This window comes from Pollachius pollachius (assembly GCF_949987615.1).
Source record: "Pollachius pollachius genome assembly, chromosome: 15".
NCBI lineage: Eukaryota > Metazoa > Chordata > Actinopteri > Gadiformes > Gadidae > Pollachius > Pollachius pollachius.
Window position 1 is genome coordinate 7,413,388 of NC_136948.1, and position 14,344 is coordinate 7,427,731.

Consider the following 14,344-nt stretch of genomic DNA (forward strand, 5'->3'; position numbering starts at 1 on the left):
CACCTTCTTCCACCAACAGGTAAGCGTCAGCCAATAGTGGCTGTCAAGGAGAGCCATGGCTGCCCCCCCCCCCCCCCCCCAGGGGCCACACACCTGAGGGTCTGTTGGAACAGGACTGTAGCCTCAGGTTGGGTATTTATGCGCATTTATTCGTTTAAAAGCTGATGTTTGAGCTTTAAAGAGCTGTTAATATTTCCTTTATTTCCTTATGGAAATAATGTACGGTCTGATTCCCACATGACGATAATAACCCAGCCACCTACTAAATATAGGCCTAGGCCTATATTCAATTGTCATAAAGGAACTGAATCAATATGATGTATTTGATAAAGCAGGCTCTCTATTATCATCAACATCAACTTTTTTTTTCGAATTAAAATGACAATAAAATCCATGTCCATACTTATTGGCCTGTTGACTATCAAACTGTATCGCGTTTATCACCAAAACTAGTCTAGTCCATGTGCCCTTAAAGCACCGTTAAAGAGCAAAGCTTGTCGGAAAGGTCAGATCTTTTAGTGTGACCCTTTCATATCTGGCACCCCCTGCTGTTGCTGCCTTTCAACCGACCCCGACTGGCAGGGAGCGGTAGAACGAACGCGGGCAGATACAGACGTCTATGTGAACTGGATAAATGGCATTGCTTCATGCAAAAGAAAAAAACACCCTCTTTTAACCTGACGTCTGCAGTTTGTTTTTTTAAATTATATTTCTATATAAAATACCCACAGTGCTTCAGGTTTTCTGGAGTTGCATATTTGAGGTTTTCAAAACGTGTCCCTTCAAGCAGTTTTGGCGGATGTCACACACACATCCACCCTATCTATAGCCCTATAGCCGCCCGATAAGGTGGGACAAAGGCGTTTAGAGACTGTGATTTATGTTAGTGACAGGGTCACGTTGCCTTCTGGAGTTTACAGTAGAGATGATTCGAGTGAACATAACTAGAGCACATACACAATGACCATCAACCATAGGCCAACTACAATAGTCCTACCCTACTTTTCCAAACCCTTAATCAGATTTGAGTGCAAACTGAGAAAGGCTAGCCTATATTGTTATCATCCTCCAAAATACTAAAAGCATGTATTTAGAAGACATAGTCATACGAGCGATGACAAAACTAACACTGTCATGTTATAGCTCCATTAAATCCTTAACCGTTTGCATCAGTGAGACACACGCACAACTACACTTTCCTTTCCTTTAGCCAACATTTTTGGCCATTGATTTAGCCGTACCTGACGATTGAATCTCCAATAGAAAATCCACAACATGATGTATTAGTTAAATGTACCATCTGCATGGTGCCATGCTGCAGGCTCTGTTGTTAGACCTTGGCCCAGCCCAAATACCGAGTAAGCTGATGCCGGTCTGAACATGTTGTTTTTAGCAAACTGCATATCTCCTTGAGAACCGTACATTCTTCTGACTCCCTTGAGCAGTGGTTGACTGCATCAATTTTGGTGTCATAAAGTGTAGCAAGTTTGTTTTTCTCCACTTGTGCTTCTACAAAGAACATGCTGTCCTTTCCTTATACCCATTTTGTATCATAATGATACAATGATGCATCTAATCCTGGTAGATTTAATCTTTGTGGATATGCATATTTGTCTAGAATATCTAGATATTTAGTGAGATTAGTACTAATATGATCGGGTCGTCCAAAACAGTTTTAGTAGTTTGGTAAAAAAAAAAGCCCACGTCAAAGGTTTCGGCAATAGCCTATTCATTTGGTTTTTAATTTTTAACATATTGTTTGGAAAATATTGTTTAATTCTTTGAAGGATGATGTTATTCTAATGTTTGTTAAAAAATAAACGTATCTCTAATTGAAAAACCATGTTTGCCGCATCGTGAATATATCTTATATTCATGCAGTTTGCCTGTGTAGGGCCTAATCGGTCTCAGTCGGATATGCGTTCAACGTCACAATGCTTCCTGGGGAATCCCTGCTGTGTAGAACAAACCAAATCCGTTCCATGATTTTACACAACAAGGTTTTTTTCGATCATGTGACCCCAGAGGGGTTCCGATCCGTTATAATGTGCTCTGTGCTTTTGGCTATGGATTTGCATTTTAATATTGTGTTGTCTATCTTCAGAAGGCTGCTCTGCTGGACTTTTTCTTTTCCCTGACTGCTACTTCTGAGTAAATAAGTAATAAATCAGTGTGTGATGTCATTCTTATCTAATCTTTTGCCTTTTAAGTGGTTGTCATCTATATATTTTCAGCTAAGCTGAAAGCCTAGCCTGTACACACTCTCTCTCTCTCTCTCTCTCTCTCTCTCTCACTCACTCACTCACTCACTCACTCACTCACTCACTCACTCACTCACTCACTCACTCACTCACTCACTCACTCAATCACATAACAGCATCCAGGTCTAGGCACTTATGCATGCTCACTCTCTCATAAACACACAAGCACCAACCCCAACACACACACACACACACGCACACCTACACACACACACGCACACCTACACACACACACACACACACACACACACACACACACACACACACACACACACACACACACACAGACACTACTTTGTCAGCCAATAGCCAAAAACCAAGAAGGACTAGCAGTGACAGCCAGGGGACCCTTGCTTTCCTGTGCATGAATAACTTGCTGGGCTGAGTCACCTTACCCATAATCCTTCACTTCTCCGCCCGAGGCATAACAGGATGTCCCACCCCCAAGCCACTATATCGCTGAATGGAGTATACCTGACTCACGTCTGTCACATGATGATTTTGTTCATTTATATCATGTTCTTGCAATCTCGCTCTTGTGTGTTCCCGTATTTTGCTGGATATGTAATATACTTTATCGTTCACTCACTGCATTGATTTTTGAACGACAAAGACATAGACAGTGCAACATAGTTGGCATCCATCTTAGCTCAATATAGGAGAGTACATAGGGGAACACAGGAAAAGTCAATTGTAAAGAAAATTAGAGGGGAGCCAAGGGGAAAGGAGAGGAAAATTAAAACAGAAATGAATAAAAGAGGAGAGGGGAAATAGGTGAGGAGACAAGAGGAGATAGAGGAGAAGAGGAGAGAGGAGAGGAAAATAGGACAAAAGGGAGAAGAGAAGAGGGCAATGGAGAGAAGAGCAAAAGATGAATGAGGCTGTGCGGTTTTGTCACATTCAATCACCGAGACCATCGCTGAGTAATGGGCTACTGCAGGGTTACTATGGTTACGCGGTACAACTGCTTCATTGATCCATCAAAAGAAGAAGAAAGACAACCCAAGGGTTAATTAGAGCTTTGGGATACCATTGACCTCCAAATGTGCTGTATGTATGGATAATGTGTCCCTGAGGTGGCATTCCCTCTCCCTTTGACCCCCGTCCTCCACCGCTTAGTCAACTTTTATGGGATCCTCAGAAACAGCACACTAAAGAATCTGCTTTTTTGTTTTTAAAGAGACATCATAAGGAGTAAAGAATCCAGCCAACCATTTATTACCAGTTTGTGCCTTGAAAAAAATGCCCCCCTGAATACCAAACTAAACGGTTGAGTAAATATCGTGTGTCTCTCTGTCTCTCTGGGCTACAGAAATAAAGAGAGTGAAATTGCAATGGGTATGACAAACATTGCTACTGAAAGATACTGGGAGCTGAAATAATGTCTTACAAAATCATTGAGAATAACTTGATATATTAATCATAAGGGGAAATATGCGAGAGGAAAAGGGAAAAACATTGAATGGAGATGTGTTGTGTCCAGGTGATTCTCTGTGATGTAGTGTTTCTCCAAGTATACAGGGAAGTATACAAGTATTGTGTGTGTGTGTGTGTGTGTGTGTGTGTGTGTGTGTGTGTGTGTGTGTTTCTCCAAGTATACAGGGAAAAGCAAGGGAAAAGGGTATTTCCTAGGGAGTATAACCTACTTTAGCTGAAAGGCTTGGGGTTCTCCGTGTATGGGTGGCAGTGGCTCAGGAGGTCGAGTGGGTTCATTTGTAACCGGAAGGTTGATAGTTCAATCTCCGGCTCCTTCTAGCTGGGTGTTGAGGCGTCTATGAGCAAGACACATAACCTTAATGGCCCCTGACGAGCTGCCTGTCGCTTTGTATGGTTGAAGGTGTGTGGATGAATTGTTGTAAGTTGCTTTGGAAATAAGGGTAAGCTAAATGTCTATCCTTGACAGACACTATCAGCTGACGTGACGCTTACCTGGTGGTGGAAGAAGGTGGAGTGCGTTTCGTCATCGTCAAAATCAGAAACAACTTTTCCTTCTTCCACCGATCCCGACAAGTAGAACTCGGTGAGGACGAACTACCACAGTCTTCCAGAAGGACTCCGAGCATGGAGTCGATGATGTCTTGGAGCAAGGAGAGTCGACTTTATATCCAAAAGACAATGACGGTTCAGATTGCTTTGGATAAAAGCATTTCCCTGACGAGCAAATACAATGCAAAAATACCTTTAATCACACCAATTTATAGATGAAGCAACCGTTTTTCCACTGCATCCTTTCATCTTTGATCCAAAATCAGAAATGGCTTTCATCCTGGCTGGGATGGTTTGATGCACTCCAGTTGCCCATGGTAACCAAAGCCAGTCTAGTGTGAAAGATATTTATCAATGAACTGTATTGAGGTGGGGGGGCTGTTCAATATTTCATCACCAAGCCTAAGAGATTATTGAAGTGGCATCATGTGTGGCTAAATTTGACCTCCTTTGTGTTTTAGTATACCACCTGAACACAATAGTGATGTTTGGTAAGAGTTCTTTTTTTATTCGATTTTCAATCCTCAACAGAAGATGGTGCATCTATTGGCCCCATAGGCAGAATTATCATTACAATGATCTGCATTACGTAGTCGCAATTATAGCATTCACCAGGCGATGGCGTAGTAGGCCGAATTGGGCCGACCACTGAAGTGGGCTGGATAAAACCACACCGCAGTCTGCCAATAGCAGCTCGAGCCCGTGTGCTTCTCGTACTTGGCGCTCGCCTCAGACCCCTTAGCTCGCCGAACACACTGCAGGGGAATCTTGTGTAGCAGTCGACGTTCCCTGCATTCAAATATACAAACACCAAGAACGAAACAAGAGGGAATATTCCGTCTGCTGCACGGAGAAGTGCTGTTTATCCAACATCAACGAGACAGCACGATTTAGACAAGTGTTCGTGACTGCTCTCTTGTCAAACCGGAGTACTCGCATACCTGCAAAGCCGGGCTTTATTTGTTTGTGCCCTTTTTGTAGTGGATCGCCAGTCGTCGTATCAAAGTGGTATTTCCAAGACTGTGCCTCGCCGACGACATCCTTCATACAGGAATGTACAATTGTTTGTAAAGCCCCCCTTTCTCTGGCTGCTATAGTAAGGAGGTGCTTGTACATTCTGCACGCTTGGACTTGTGACCTAATTAGGATCTTCCGAGAACCGCACTTGACAGAAGAAATCTGGGCTGATTCAAACCGCATTTCTTAAGCCGAGGGAGAAATTCTGCAAACATGCCCCTTGCACAGATTTCCGAGCCATGGCCTACGATGGAACTTGTACAGCTGGAAACGGAGGTAATATGAGGTGAAATGAGTATATGTATTTCATTGAATGCTCTTTCTTAGGCTAACTAAGTTTCATTTTGACTTTATGCCCGATCGTTGCGTTATATGGAAAGGATCCAGAAACATATCTTGGTCCAGGTGATTTCCCTTAAGATTTGTGTCCCATTTTTTTTTTTTTTTTTTTTTACCTTAGTCTCATTAGCAAGTCAAATAACCCCACCCAAACATTATGGTCCGTCTCTCTCGAAGGTGATCTTCGACACACCTTCGTTTACAAACCTGTGTAGGCCTATAATTATTCGCGTGGTTATTGCTAACCGGAAGTGTGTGTGTGTGTGTGTGTGTGTGTGTGTGTGTGTGTGTGTGTGTGTGTGTGTGTGTGTGTGTGTGTGTTGCTGCCCTTAATGCTCAATACGGGATAGCAAGAGCTGACGTCCCGCATCTGTGTGTCCATTATGCGCTTGATTACCATTCAATCGATTTACTTCTACAAAGCCTAGACCTTTGGTATAGCTTTACTGCCAGGATATTTTCTTTCTATAGTTTTGTTTAGCCGGCAATCACATTACTAACCTATGCCTCGAAAGAAATCACAACAGGGGAAGAATGATGTATTGCTGTCAACCTGTTGCTTGAGTTAAAACCATGCTCGGTTTTAGTCATGTCTCTGACTAGCTCATAACCGTTCATAGAGCCCGTGTTTTGTTTTAAGGTACATAAGATGCATACATTTCTGCATTTGTATCTTGAGATTAAATGCACAGGAATTCTAAATTAAATCCTAATTTGAATAACATTTTAAGAGTTGCAATGCTCTTTGTCTTTCTCTTCTCTCTCTCTATTCCTCCACCCACTCAGACAGTAGCATGCCTTGTTGGTCTGCCCGGTTTAAAGTCATCCCAGCATGTCTATATTAAATTAAATGCAACTTCCCTTGTAGTGGCCGACTAAGCGCATTCACTGAAACCTGATTCAGTGCAGACTGAGATGTAATCTCTTTGTGCTCACTCCTGGTTTTTGTAAAGCGATATCTGAAAAAGGGCTCTAGATGTGGTGGATCTTCCCTCCACATTGTCTTTTGCTCAGAATAAAGTGGAGTCGGCATCTGATGAACAGTGTTATGTATGCGTCTCTGGCTTCTTTAATCCCTGGTGTTCCTCATCCTTAATCACTCCTTCTGATTGGAGTGGAGGATTCATGCATGGACATGTGTGCTACGGGTGCAACTACTACTCTCATCGTGCTTTTGGCGCACTATACAAAAAAAAGAGGACTTTGTATCACAGAGATCTTCATACAGTTACAACGGTTACGAGTAGGGAAGTCCAAGTAGTACCGTCTACTCAGAGTTGTGCGTGTTCTGGTGAAGTGTCAGTGAGTGAATAATCTTCTTCACCATCACCTCCATCCGTCATGGATGGATACAAGCTTGGATCACTGCAGTGGTTGTCCCACCATGACAGGTGTCAATTGGCTCATCTGCAGTGTTTCACGTGGGAATGGTTCTCTGTGCAAGTCATTCCCTGGCTGTCATTTCTGAGTCAATACCACTGGCAGTTATCAGATTAGCCATGCGTCACACCATGCGCCATGTGTGTGATCTGATTTAACTTTTTCTTTTTGAACTTTGCACCCACCTACCACCCAAGTGTGTTTTCTTTTTGGTATTTCCATTGTAGGTTGCTTGTTGTAGTTTTCCAATGCAGGGAAGCTTTCATTGGGAAACAACTATCCGTTCCACAGCCTACTTACTTAAATGCTTCCTTCAGCCTGTATAGAAGGAAAAAAAAGTTTGCAGGATTTACTTGTAGGTCTAGTCAGCCATTGGTTTTATTGCATTCTGTAAAAAGGACTTATATTCATGAATGTCATTAGCCAATTTTCTCTTCTGATATTCCTCTGCAACTGCCGTGTTTAAAATAAGTCTTTCGGAATTCTGTTCTCTATGAACCGCTGGGCAGGACTGTACAAGTCTATAAGTGAAAGGGGTGGTGGTGTGTGTGATAGATAGGTAAGGGTTAACAAAAACTAAACATGTGCCATTGTGGAGTGGTGCGAAGTGTGTATAGTGTGTGTATGTGCATGCATACTATGCATTGGCATGGTTAAGGGCGGCTAATCTTGGGTGTGAGCTGGAGAACACCTGGGAATGTACACTGGGGTGTGTGAGAAGTGATAACACAATGGTGTGTGTGTGTGTGTGTGTGTGTGTGTGTGTGTGTGTGTGTGTGTGTGTGTGTAAAATCTGCACACATAAAAACCAGTCAAGGCTGACCACTAACCAGATGTTGCCCAGTTACATTCTAGTGTCACCAGTCATCTTCAGAGCTACATCTTTTTTTCTTTTATCCACCTCAACATGTTTAAATGGTCCCAAATTACACAGTGGTGCTGTGGATGTCAACTAAATCACACACACGTTTGTTTAATTGTTGTGTCTATAAATGTGTTTGTCTAAAAATCTATTTACAGTAAGCCTGGCACCAGTAAGCGTCAGGGCATCTATGTGTGTGTGATGTGTACAACTACATACACAATGAACACACATTTAAAGGGACTGGGGAAAGTGCTCGTGTCTGTGCATGCCTTTTGAGCTCAGGCCAGAGAGCCATGCAGAGTGATAGACTTATTCTGGTAGCTCAGGGGAGGGAATGTGCGGTTAAACTGGGCTTCTTGGAGCAGCCAGGCACATAATGAAGCAGAAACATGTAGAACAGTAACCTCAGGATGCACGCCTTAAACATTCCAACCACCTATTCACCCATGAATACATCCGCTAGAAAAGGCTTGCCATCCACATGCCAACCCTTTCTATGACATTTTTAGATTAAACCACGCATACACTGGCAAACACACATTAACCACTCAATATAGGAGGAGAGTGGAGTGAAATGCGTATGAAAGGCCAATAATGTTCCAAAGATGGAATTACTCGAAATATCTGGCATTTGGGTTTTGTAGTTTCTAAATGGTCATTTTCAAGGGTTAGGGTCAGCCATTAACCCAGCCACCTTCCCAAGAGGGGCTTAATACTGCCGGTCCTCATCATGTTGACGTAATGGTATTTTCAAACGTTTATGACCGCCAAAAGCCAAGGTACCCAGCTGTGAGGGCAGCACTGCAGTCAGACTGCAACACAAGCTCAGTGTGTGTGTGTGTGGTGTGTGTGTGTGTGTGTGTGTGTGTGGTTGGTTACCTCATTAAATAGACATGTTGAATCAGTGCTCTTAACTGGAGTGGTGTGGTAGTGTTAAGTATTTCTCACTTAAATTCCGCTTGCCATATTGCGCCCACAGCTTGAATTTTAACCATAAAATAGATGTTTTTCCAACAAAAAATGTCCATCCAGAACACATCCTTGGAACCAACATGTTACATCAAACATGTAAACAGGTTTGCATAGTACCTTTTTGATATCGCTTAGGTTTGCAATCAAAGCGAAAAAATAAAACGAAAAGGGGAATCCATTTGCTGTGCCGCAAGTACTGGCATCTCTCATTTGCCTCTAATGCATTCCGTAGCTATATCTGGTACAGCCATGGTAGATGTCCACCGAGACACATGTAAATGAAATCTGTGGCCACAACCACACTTATGTTTAATAACGTGACCCTATGGCAAGCTGGTGTGATTTTATACCAGCAAAATTCTCCTTTTTTCCTTTGATAGACTAACCTACTCGGCGATGGCTCAAGAGTGGCCATTGGTGTGTCAGCCTAGTATTACTGACTCTGCCAGCACACTTGAGTCTTGTAAGAGATGAACCGCCCACAATTTTCTCTCCTCTTTCTGACTGTGTGTGTGTGTGTTGCGCTCACTGGCTTACCCTCTGCAGTATCTTTTATAAACACACACTCTTACAGACTGTATATGTGTCTCTCGCTGACGCTTCACTTGGTGTTTTAATAAACACACACCCTCTAACAACGACTGTTACGTGTGTTTTCCCTGCAGAACGGCCAGAGCACTACTGACGATGGAGACACACCCGCAGTCAAGGTAAGCGCACGCATGCACACGCACACAATCTGCTCTTCATTGGGGCATATATTAGTCTTAATATTGGAGTGTTTGTATATTAGTCGTGAGGGTACAGGCATATAATAGATATTGGCTGAGTTTGGTGTCCGTTGTGGGGACGAGCTGGCGGTGCTTTAAGGTTTTCAGTGTGATGGGCCAGATGCAACGGCTCTGGTAGCTGTTTACAATGTCTGTCTCAATCGACGAAGAGGCCTTCCAAAGGTCACACATTGCATGCACTTCTCTGTCTGGTCAACCGGTTAACAAACATTGTTATTTCATTTTTAAAGAAAAATTGTTTACGTTAAAAGAAGATATTCAAGTGAACCGTTTTTTTTATACAATCCGTATGGTCCCACACTGACCCTGAAAATATCAACAAGTGTCTCTAACTCGCCTTCTTTCTCTCTCTGATCATGGATCGCAAGGGACCTGAATGGGCCCTGTTGCGCAGCTTGCCTTTTTGACTCGCATCTGGCCGGCTGGAGAAGTGGCTTGTAACCTCCAGTGGTCCACAACAAAAATATAGATGGATAGATGTATTGTATAGATAGATGGATGAATCCTATAGGTAATCATATTGACATTTTTTATTTTTTATAAGCAGTTATGCGACATAATGGTAAACAACAAGACTAATGTATAGGCTCCAATGTTTTCCTTACACATGCATGTAAAGTAATTTAGTCCCAGGGAATTGCAGTATTTTTTTCCTGTTAAACGTATCAGACTTGGTGTTGCTAATTCCTCTGATCCGATATTATTTCCTCATGTCGGGTCTGATTCAAACAACCTCCCCAGGTTAACAATCTGTTAACCTTGCCAGCCGGCATAGATGCAGCGTGGCGTGGTGGTTGAATACATATCCTATACTATTCTACACCATGGACTTGAGACTGAATGGAAGGGATATAATAAGGCACTTGGTGTTGGTGTTATCTAGAGGCGTGTCAGGACTCTTTAAATAGCATGATGAATAATAGATCACAGCATGTCCAGGGATCAGATGGTACTGGTTTCAGTGAGTAGTCGTGGTGGGTGTTGCGATTGCTATGGGGGGTCTGCAGATATCGCTGGCTCCAGGCGGCAACCGGCCTGCTGGTGTGATCAATGCCGGCGGCGCTATTCCTCCTTTGCTGGGAATCTGATAATGCTAGTCTTGTGGTTATTAGGCAGATGAGTTGGAGGGCTGAGATTACCTAGATACCACAAGGGGAGTGTTGAGCATTAGCAGGGTTTCAACGCCCATAAATAGGGCCATATATAACAATCATATTTCCAATCAATTAATCATTTCAGCGCCAGTGAAACAAGAAATGCAGTAACCGTTTAAGCTTCACATTGTGTTTCTAGGTTAAATATTAATGTTAGGCTCCGCATCGTCTGAAATGGTTAGCCACTTGATGATCTCCACTTAGGGCTAGAGCGGTTGGAATGCTCACGCTTAAGCCTAAAAGTCAATGGGACCAATGGAAGGTATACAAGGCGGGTTTAAATATGTGTTGATTTTGTTAAACGTTGAACGAAGGCTAACGGTAAAAATGTATCAAGTTGTGAAGTCTGTAGTAGGAAGTGTCAGAGAATGTACGGACGGCTCTGCCGTTCCTCCTATTGACTTCCATTATAATAAATATAATATAAAAATATTATAATAGCTTAAAGTATTCAAAAAAAATTCTGTTGAATAATAAAGAATAAAGCTGAAGGACGACAACAGTTGAGCGCTGCTTGCCGCACCCTCCTAATAATGGCTCTGCCAGCTGGCCTGGCTGATGTCACTACAGCCTTTACATTGTTAAACTGGGGTGGGTGGGGGGTTCTCGTAATGACAAGGAGGGGGTCTTTTATTGGGCAGGAGAAAGGGGACCAGAGAACAAGTGGCAGGTGTATAGTCCCTGTGCCCAGGAGATAACGGCCACGGCTAATGAGCCAGTGAACCATCCCTCCCTCTTGCTCGCTCTCTCCAAAGCGCACTCTTGCTCTCTGTCCTCCCTTCTCTCGCTGTAATTCTACTCTGCAAACCATCATCCTCGCGTCAGATTAGGTTCAGGTTCTGCGTACAGTACCTCTATTTAATTTGGCCCCAGGTTCCTTTTTGCAATCACATGTTTTCAGAGGGCACTTGCATATAATGACCCAGAATATTTGTCTCATGCTCATCTTCTCTTCCGACCTCTGCTTATACTGGGATACTGCCACATTTTGTGAACCTCAATGAACCTTCCTCTCGGTGCATTAAAGTGTTTTAACCATGGTTAGCTAGAAGGGTCATTTTAGATCAGGGGCATTGTTATTTCCAGAAGAAAACCTTTTTTTTGTTATTTCCAGAAGAAAACCAGAAATCATTTGCACGTGTGGACTCAAAATCTGTGTTTCTTTTTAAGTCTTTTCTATTTGTGAGCGCACTGAAGAATTCTGACTTTGAGTCTACACAGGTTTTAGAATAAGAATTTTATTCAGTATTTTTCCCCTAGTGTGATCATTCCAAATGGCCCGTGCTGGTGAGATTTGAGGCTGAAGCGCTGAGCAGATTGTGTTAACATGCAGTCCCCAGAGACCGGCTGACACTCCACCAGGCAGGCCTGTGTGAGAGGATGATGTTATTCCATAATGCGCTCCCTGGTGACCCAGAGCCCGATCGGCGAGTCGCTCCTATATAGACACGAGCCATTCCTCTAATCGCTCATTATACCAACAGGGTTGCCTAGGATGCAAATGTGCAGGTTTCATTCCTCCTGTGTAAAAGGTTGTGTTAAGACGGATGTAACTGAATTTTGAAAGCCCATTTTTTTATGTCCATTTGTGAACATGAACTAGCTTTTTTTTTTTTATTTGTGAACATGAACTAGCTTTTTTTTTAGTTATGTTAGCTCAGGATTCTCTTTTCTTTTTAACCAAAGGATTATTTGACAGTAAAATCAAGTCAATACAATATATTCACATTCAAGTGCATCATATTCAGATACAAAAAGGCATATGTGGCAGGACTCTCAAAGCTTTAGTGGTTAAGCCTTGAGTTACTAATTCAAGATCATGTTGAGCTATTAAAGTGATATTCTTTGTTTCGTTGGCCCAGGAAAAAAAAAGAGGCTTGTGTCAAGATCCTCTCTGACTGTGCTAAGCATACACTCGCACACAAATTGTGTGTGAGTGTGCACAATCTATAATCAAATTGTGATTCTTCTACTCAGTGCCACTGAGGTGTTTTTAGGATGCTCTGGGCTGATGTGCAGTCTTCAATTTGTAGCCAGCTCATCTTCTGGGTTTCATTATACTGTTGCTTTTGTACTACACAATCAAATGGGCCGGCTACTCACTATTAATAAGTCACTTGTTGTACTTACTATTCGACTTTATATCTATTATATATATTTATTCAAAAGGAATACATGAGCTTATGCCACCTACAGCAGAATAACGTATTCTTCTTTATCATAACACGGTATAATGGCAATATATAAATTCATATCTAACCTTTGTTATATATGAATACATTTTTGCATGGCTGATTGCAGTAGTACTTGTACCCAGGGGAAATACTGGATTGTCATTGTTTCTCGTCAAGGAACTTGACGAGAAATCGTAGAGCATCCTACATAAAAGCCATGAGAGGGGGGATGTTGCATGGGAGATATGATTACATTGTCGTATTTTCCACTGCCACTCGTATGAGGATGAGCCACTCGGTCCGTGTTCGCTGTATTTCTACTAAAACTGTTGTGGAAAAATCCTCCTTTCCTAACGCACCACTTCATCTGTATATGCCTTCTGGTGTATAGGGCTTTCTGATGACATGGTAGCTTGACATCTGAAGTACCACTGACTACTCCATCTCCGGATTGTCTTCTGATCACCAGCCAGCATGTGACGGTGAATAAAGAAAAAGTACCTGTATCAACATGTGTTGGTTCTGTTTGGGTATTTTTCCATTAAGGATAGTCTAGTGGACTGAACCTCGGATCTTACATGTTCTTGGTTTGAATTCAAAACCTCCCCAGTATACTTGAGCAAGATGCTTCATCCGTCCCTTCTCATCAATCATCTTCCTTTCTTTAAAAATAATGAGAATGTAATGAGTTAATCGTAATAAGAGTTTTGTCTCGGCGAGAGCAAGCAAGAGGGAGAGAGTGCGATGACCTTCTCTTGTTGACATTTGGGACGCGTGGTAGTTTCCAAAGGTTCTCTAAACCGATAAAATAACTGCTTCACTGTTATTTTATTTAAACAATGGCGAAGTCAGCCGTATTTATCCTAGCGTGTGGGGGGGCTGGGTAAGCGTTGTCAGCCTCTCTGAATGCATGTTGTAGGACATGTGTACACACACACTCACAGACACAGACAGAGATATGATAAATATATTAGCTCACTCCCCATATCTTCTTTATTCTCACTTAATACATCCTCTGCTAGCCATGTGCTGCTGAAGGCACTGTTAAGGTCATGAATGCAGGCTTGTATTGTTTTTTGAAGAGTTCTTTCATTGCGTTTGTGTGTTGTGAGGTGCTTCTCCAGCACACGACTCACTACATTGTTCCTGTCAGAAGCATAAATTAAGCCTTAGTATAGGCGAATGTGTTACAGTATCTTGGTAATAATAATAATTATAACTCAAGAGTGAAATGGCACCGATTCCCATGGCCGAATGCATTATCCCTAGGTTGTCATCGTCTGCATCGTGCTATCTTGGCAGGGAGACAGCCTTTTTCACCGCATGTGTTTTGAGGGCTAGTTGCTAGTCTAATTATTAGTATTGGCTGGTTAGTTGCTAGGTAACTGTCAATGGCGCCAAAGGA

At 42.5% G+C, this 14,344-nt stretch overlaps 1 protein-coding gene across 2 annotated transcripts in view; it reads left to right on the forward strand.

Moving 5' to 3' along the window:
- rps6ka1 (ribosomal protein S6 kinase a, polypeptide 1) overlaps positions 1 to 14,344 on the forward strand; it is a 45,165-nt gene continuing 30,821 nt past the window's right edge. Inside the window, exons 1-2 of one of the 2 annotated variants that reach the window (XM_079751745.1) lie at positions 1 to 19; positions 9,486 to 9,530. Coding sequence is in view for 1 of the 2 variants with exons in the window: in XM_079751747.1 (XP_079607873.1) it covers positions 5,478 to 5,540; positions 9,486 to 9,530 (108 nt within the window). In the remaining variant the exon portion in view is untranslated. Of the gene's footprint in view, positions 20 to 4,998; positions 5,541 to 9,485; positions 9,531 to 14,344 lie in introns of those variants that run through there. The other variant, XM_079751747.1, reaches the window with a different exon arrangement.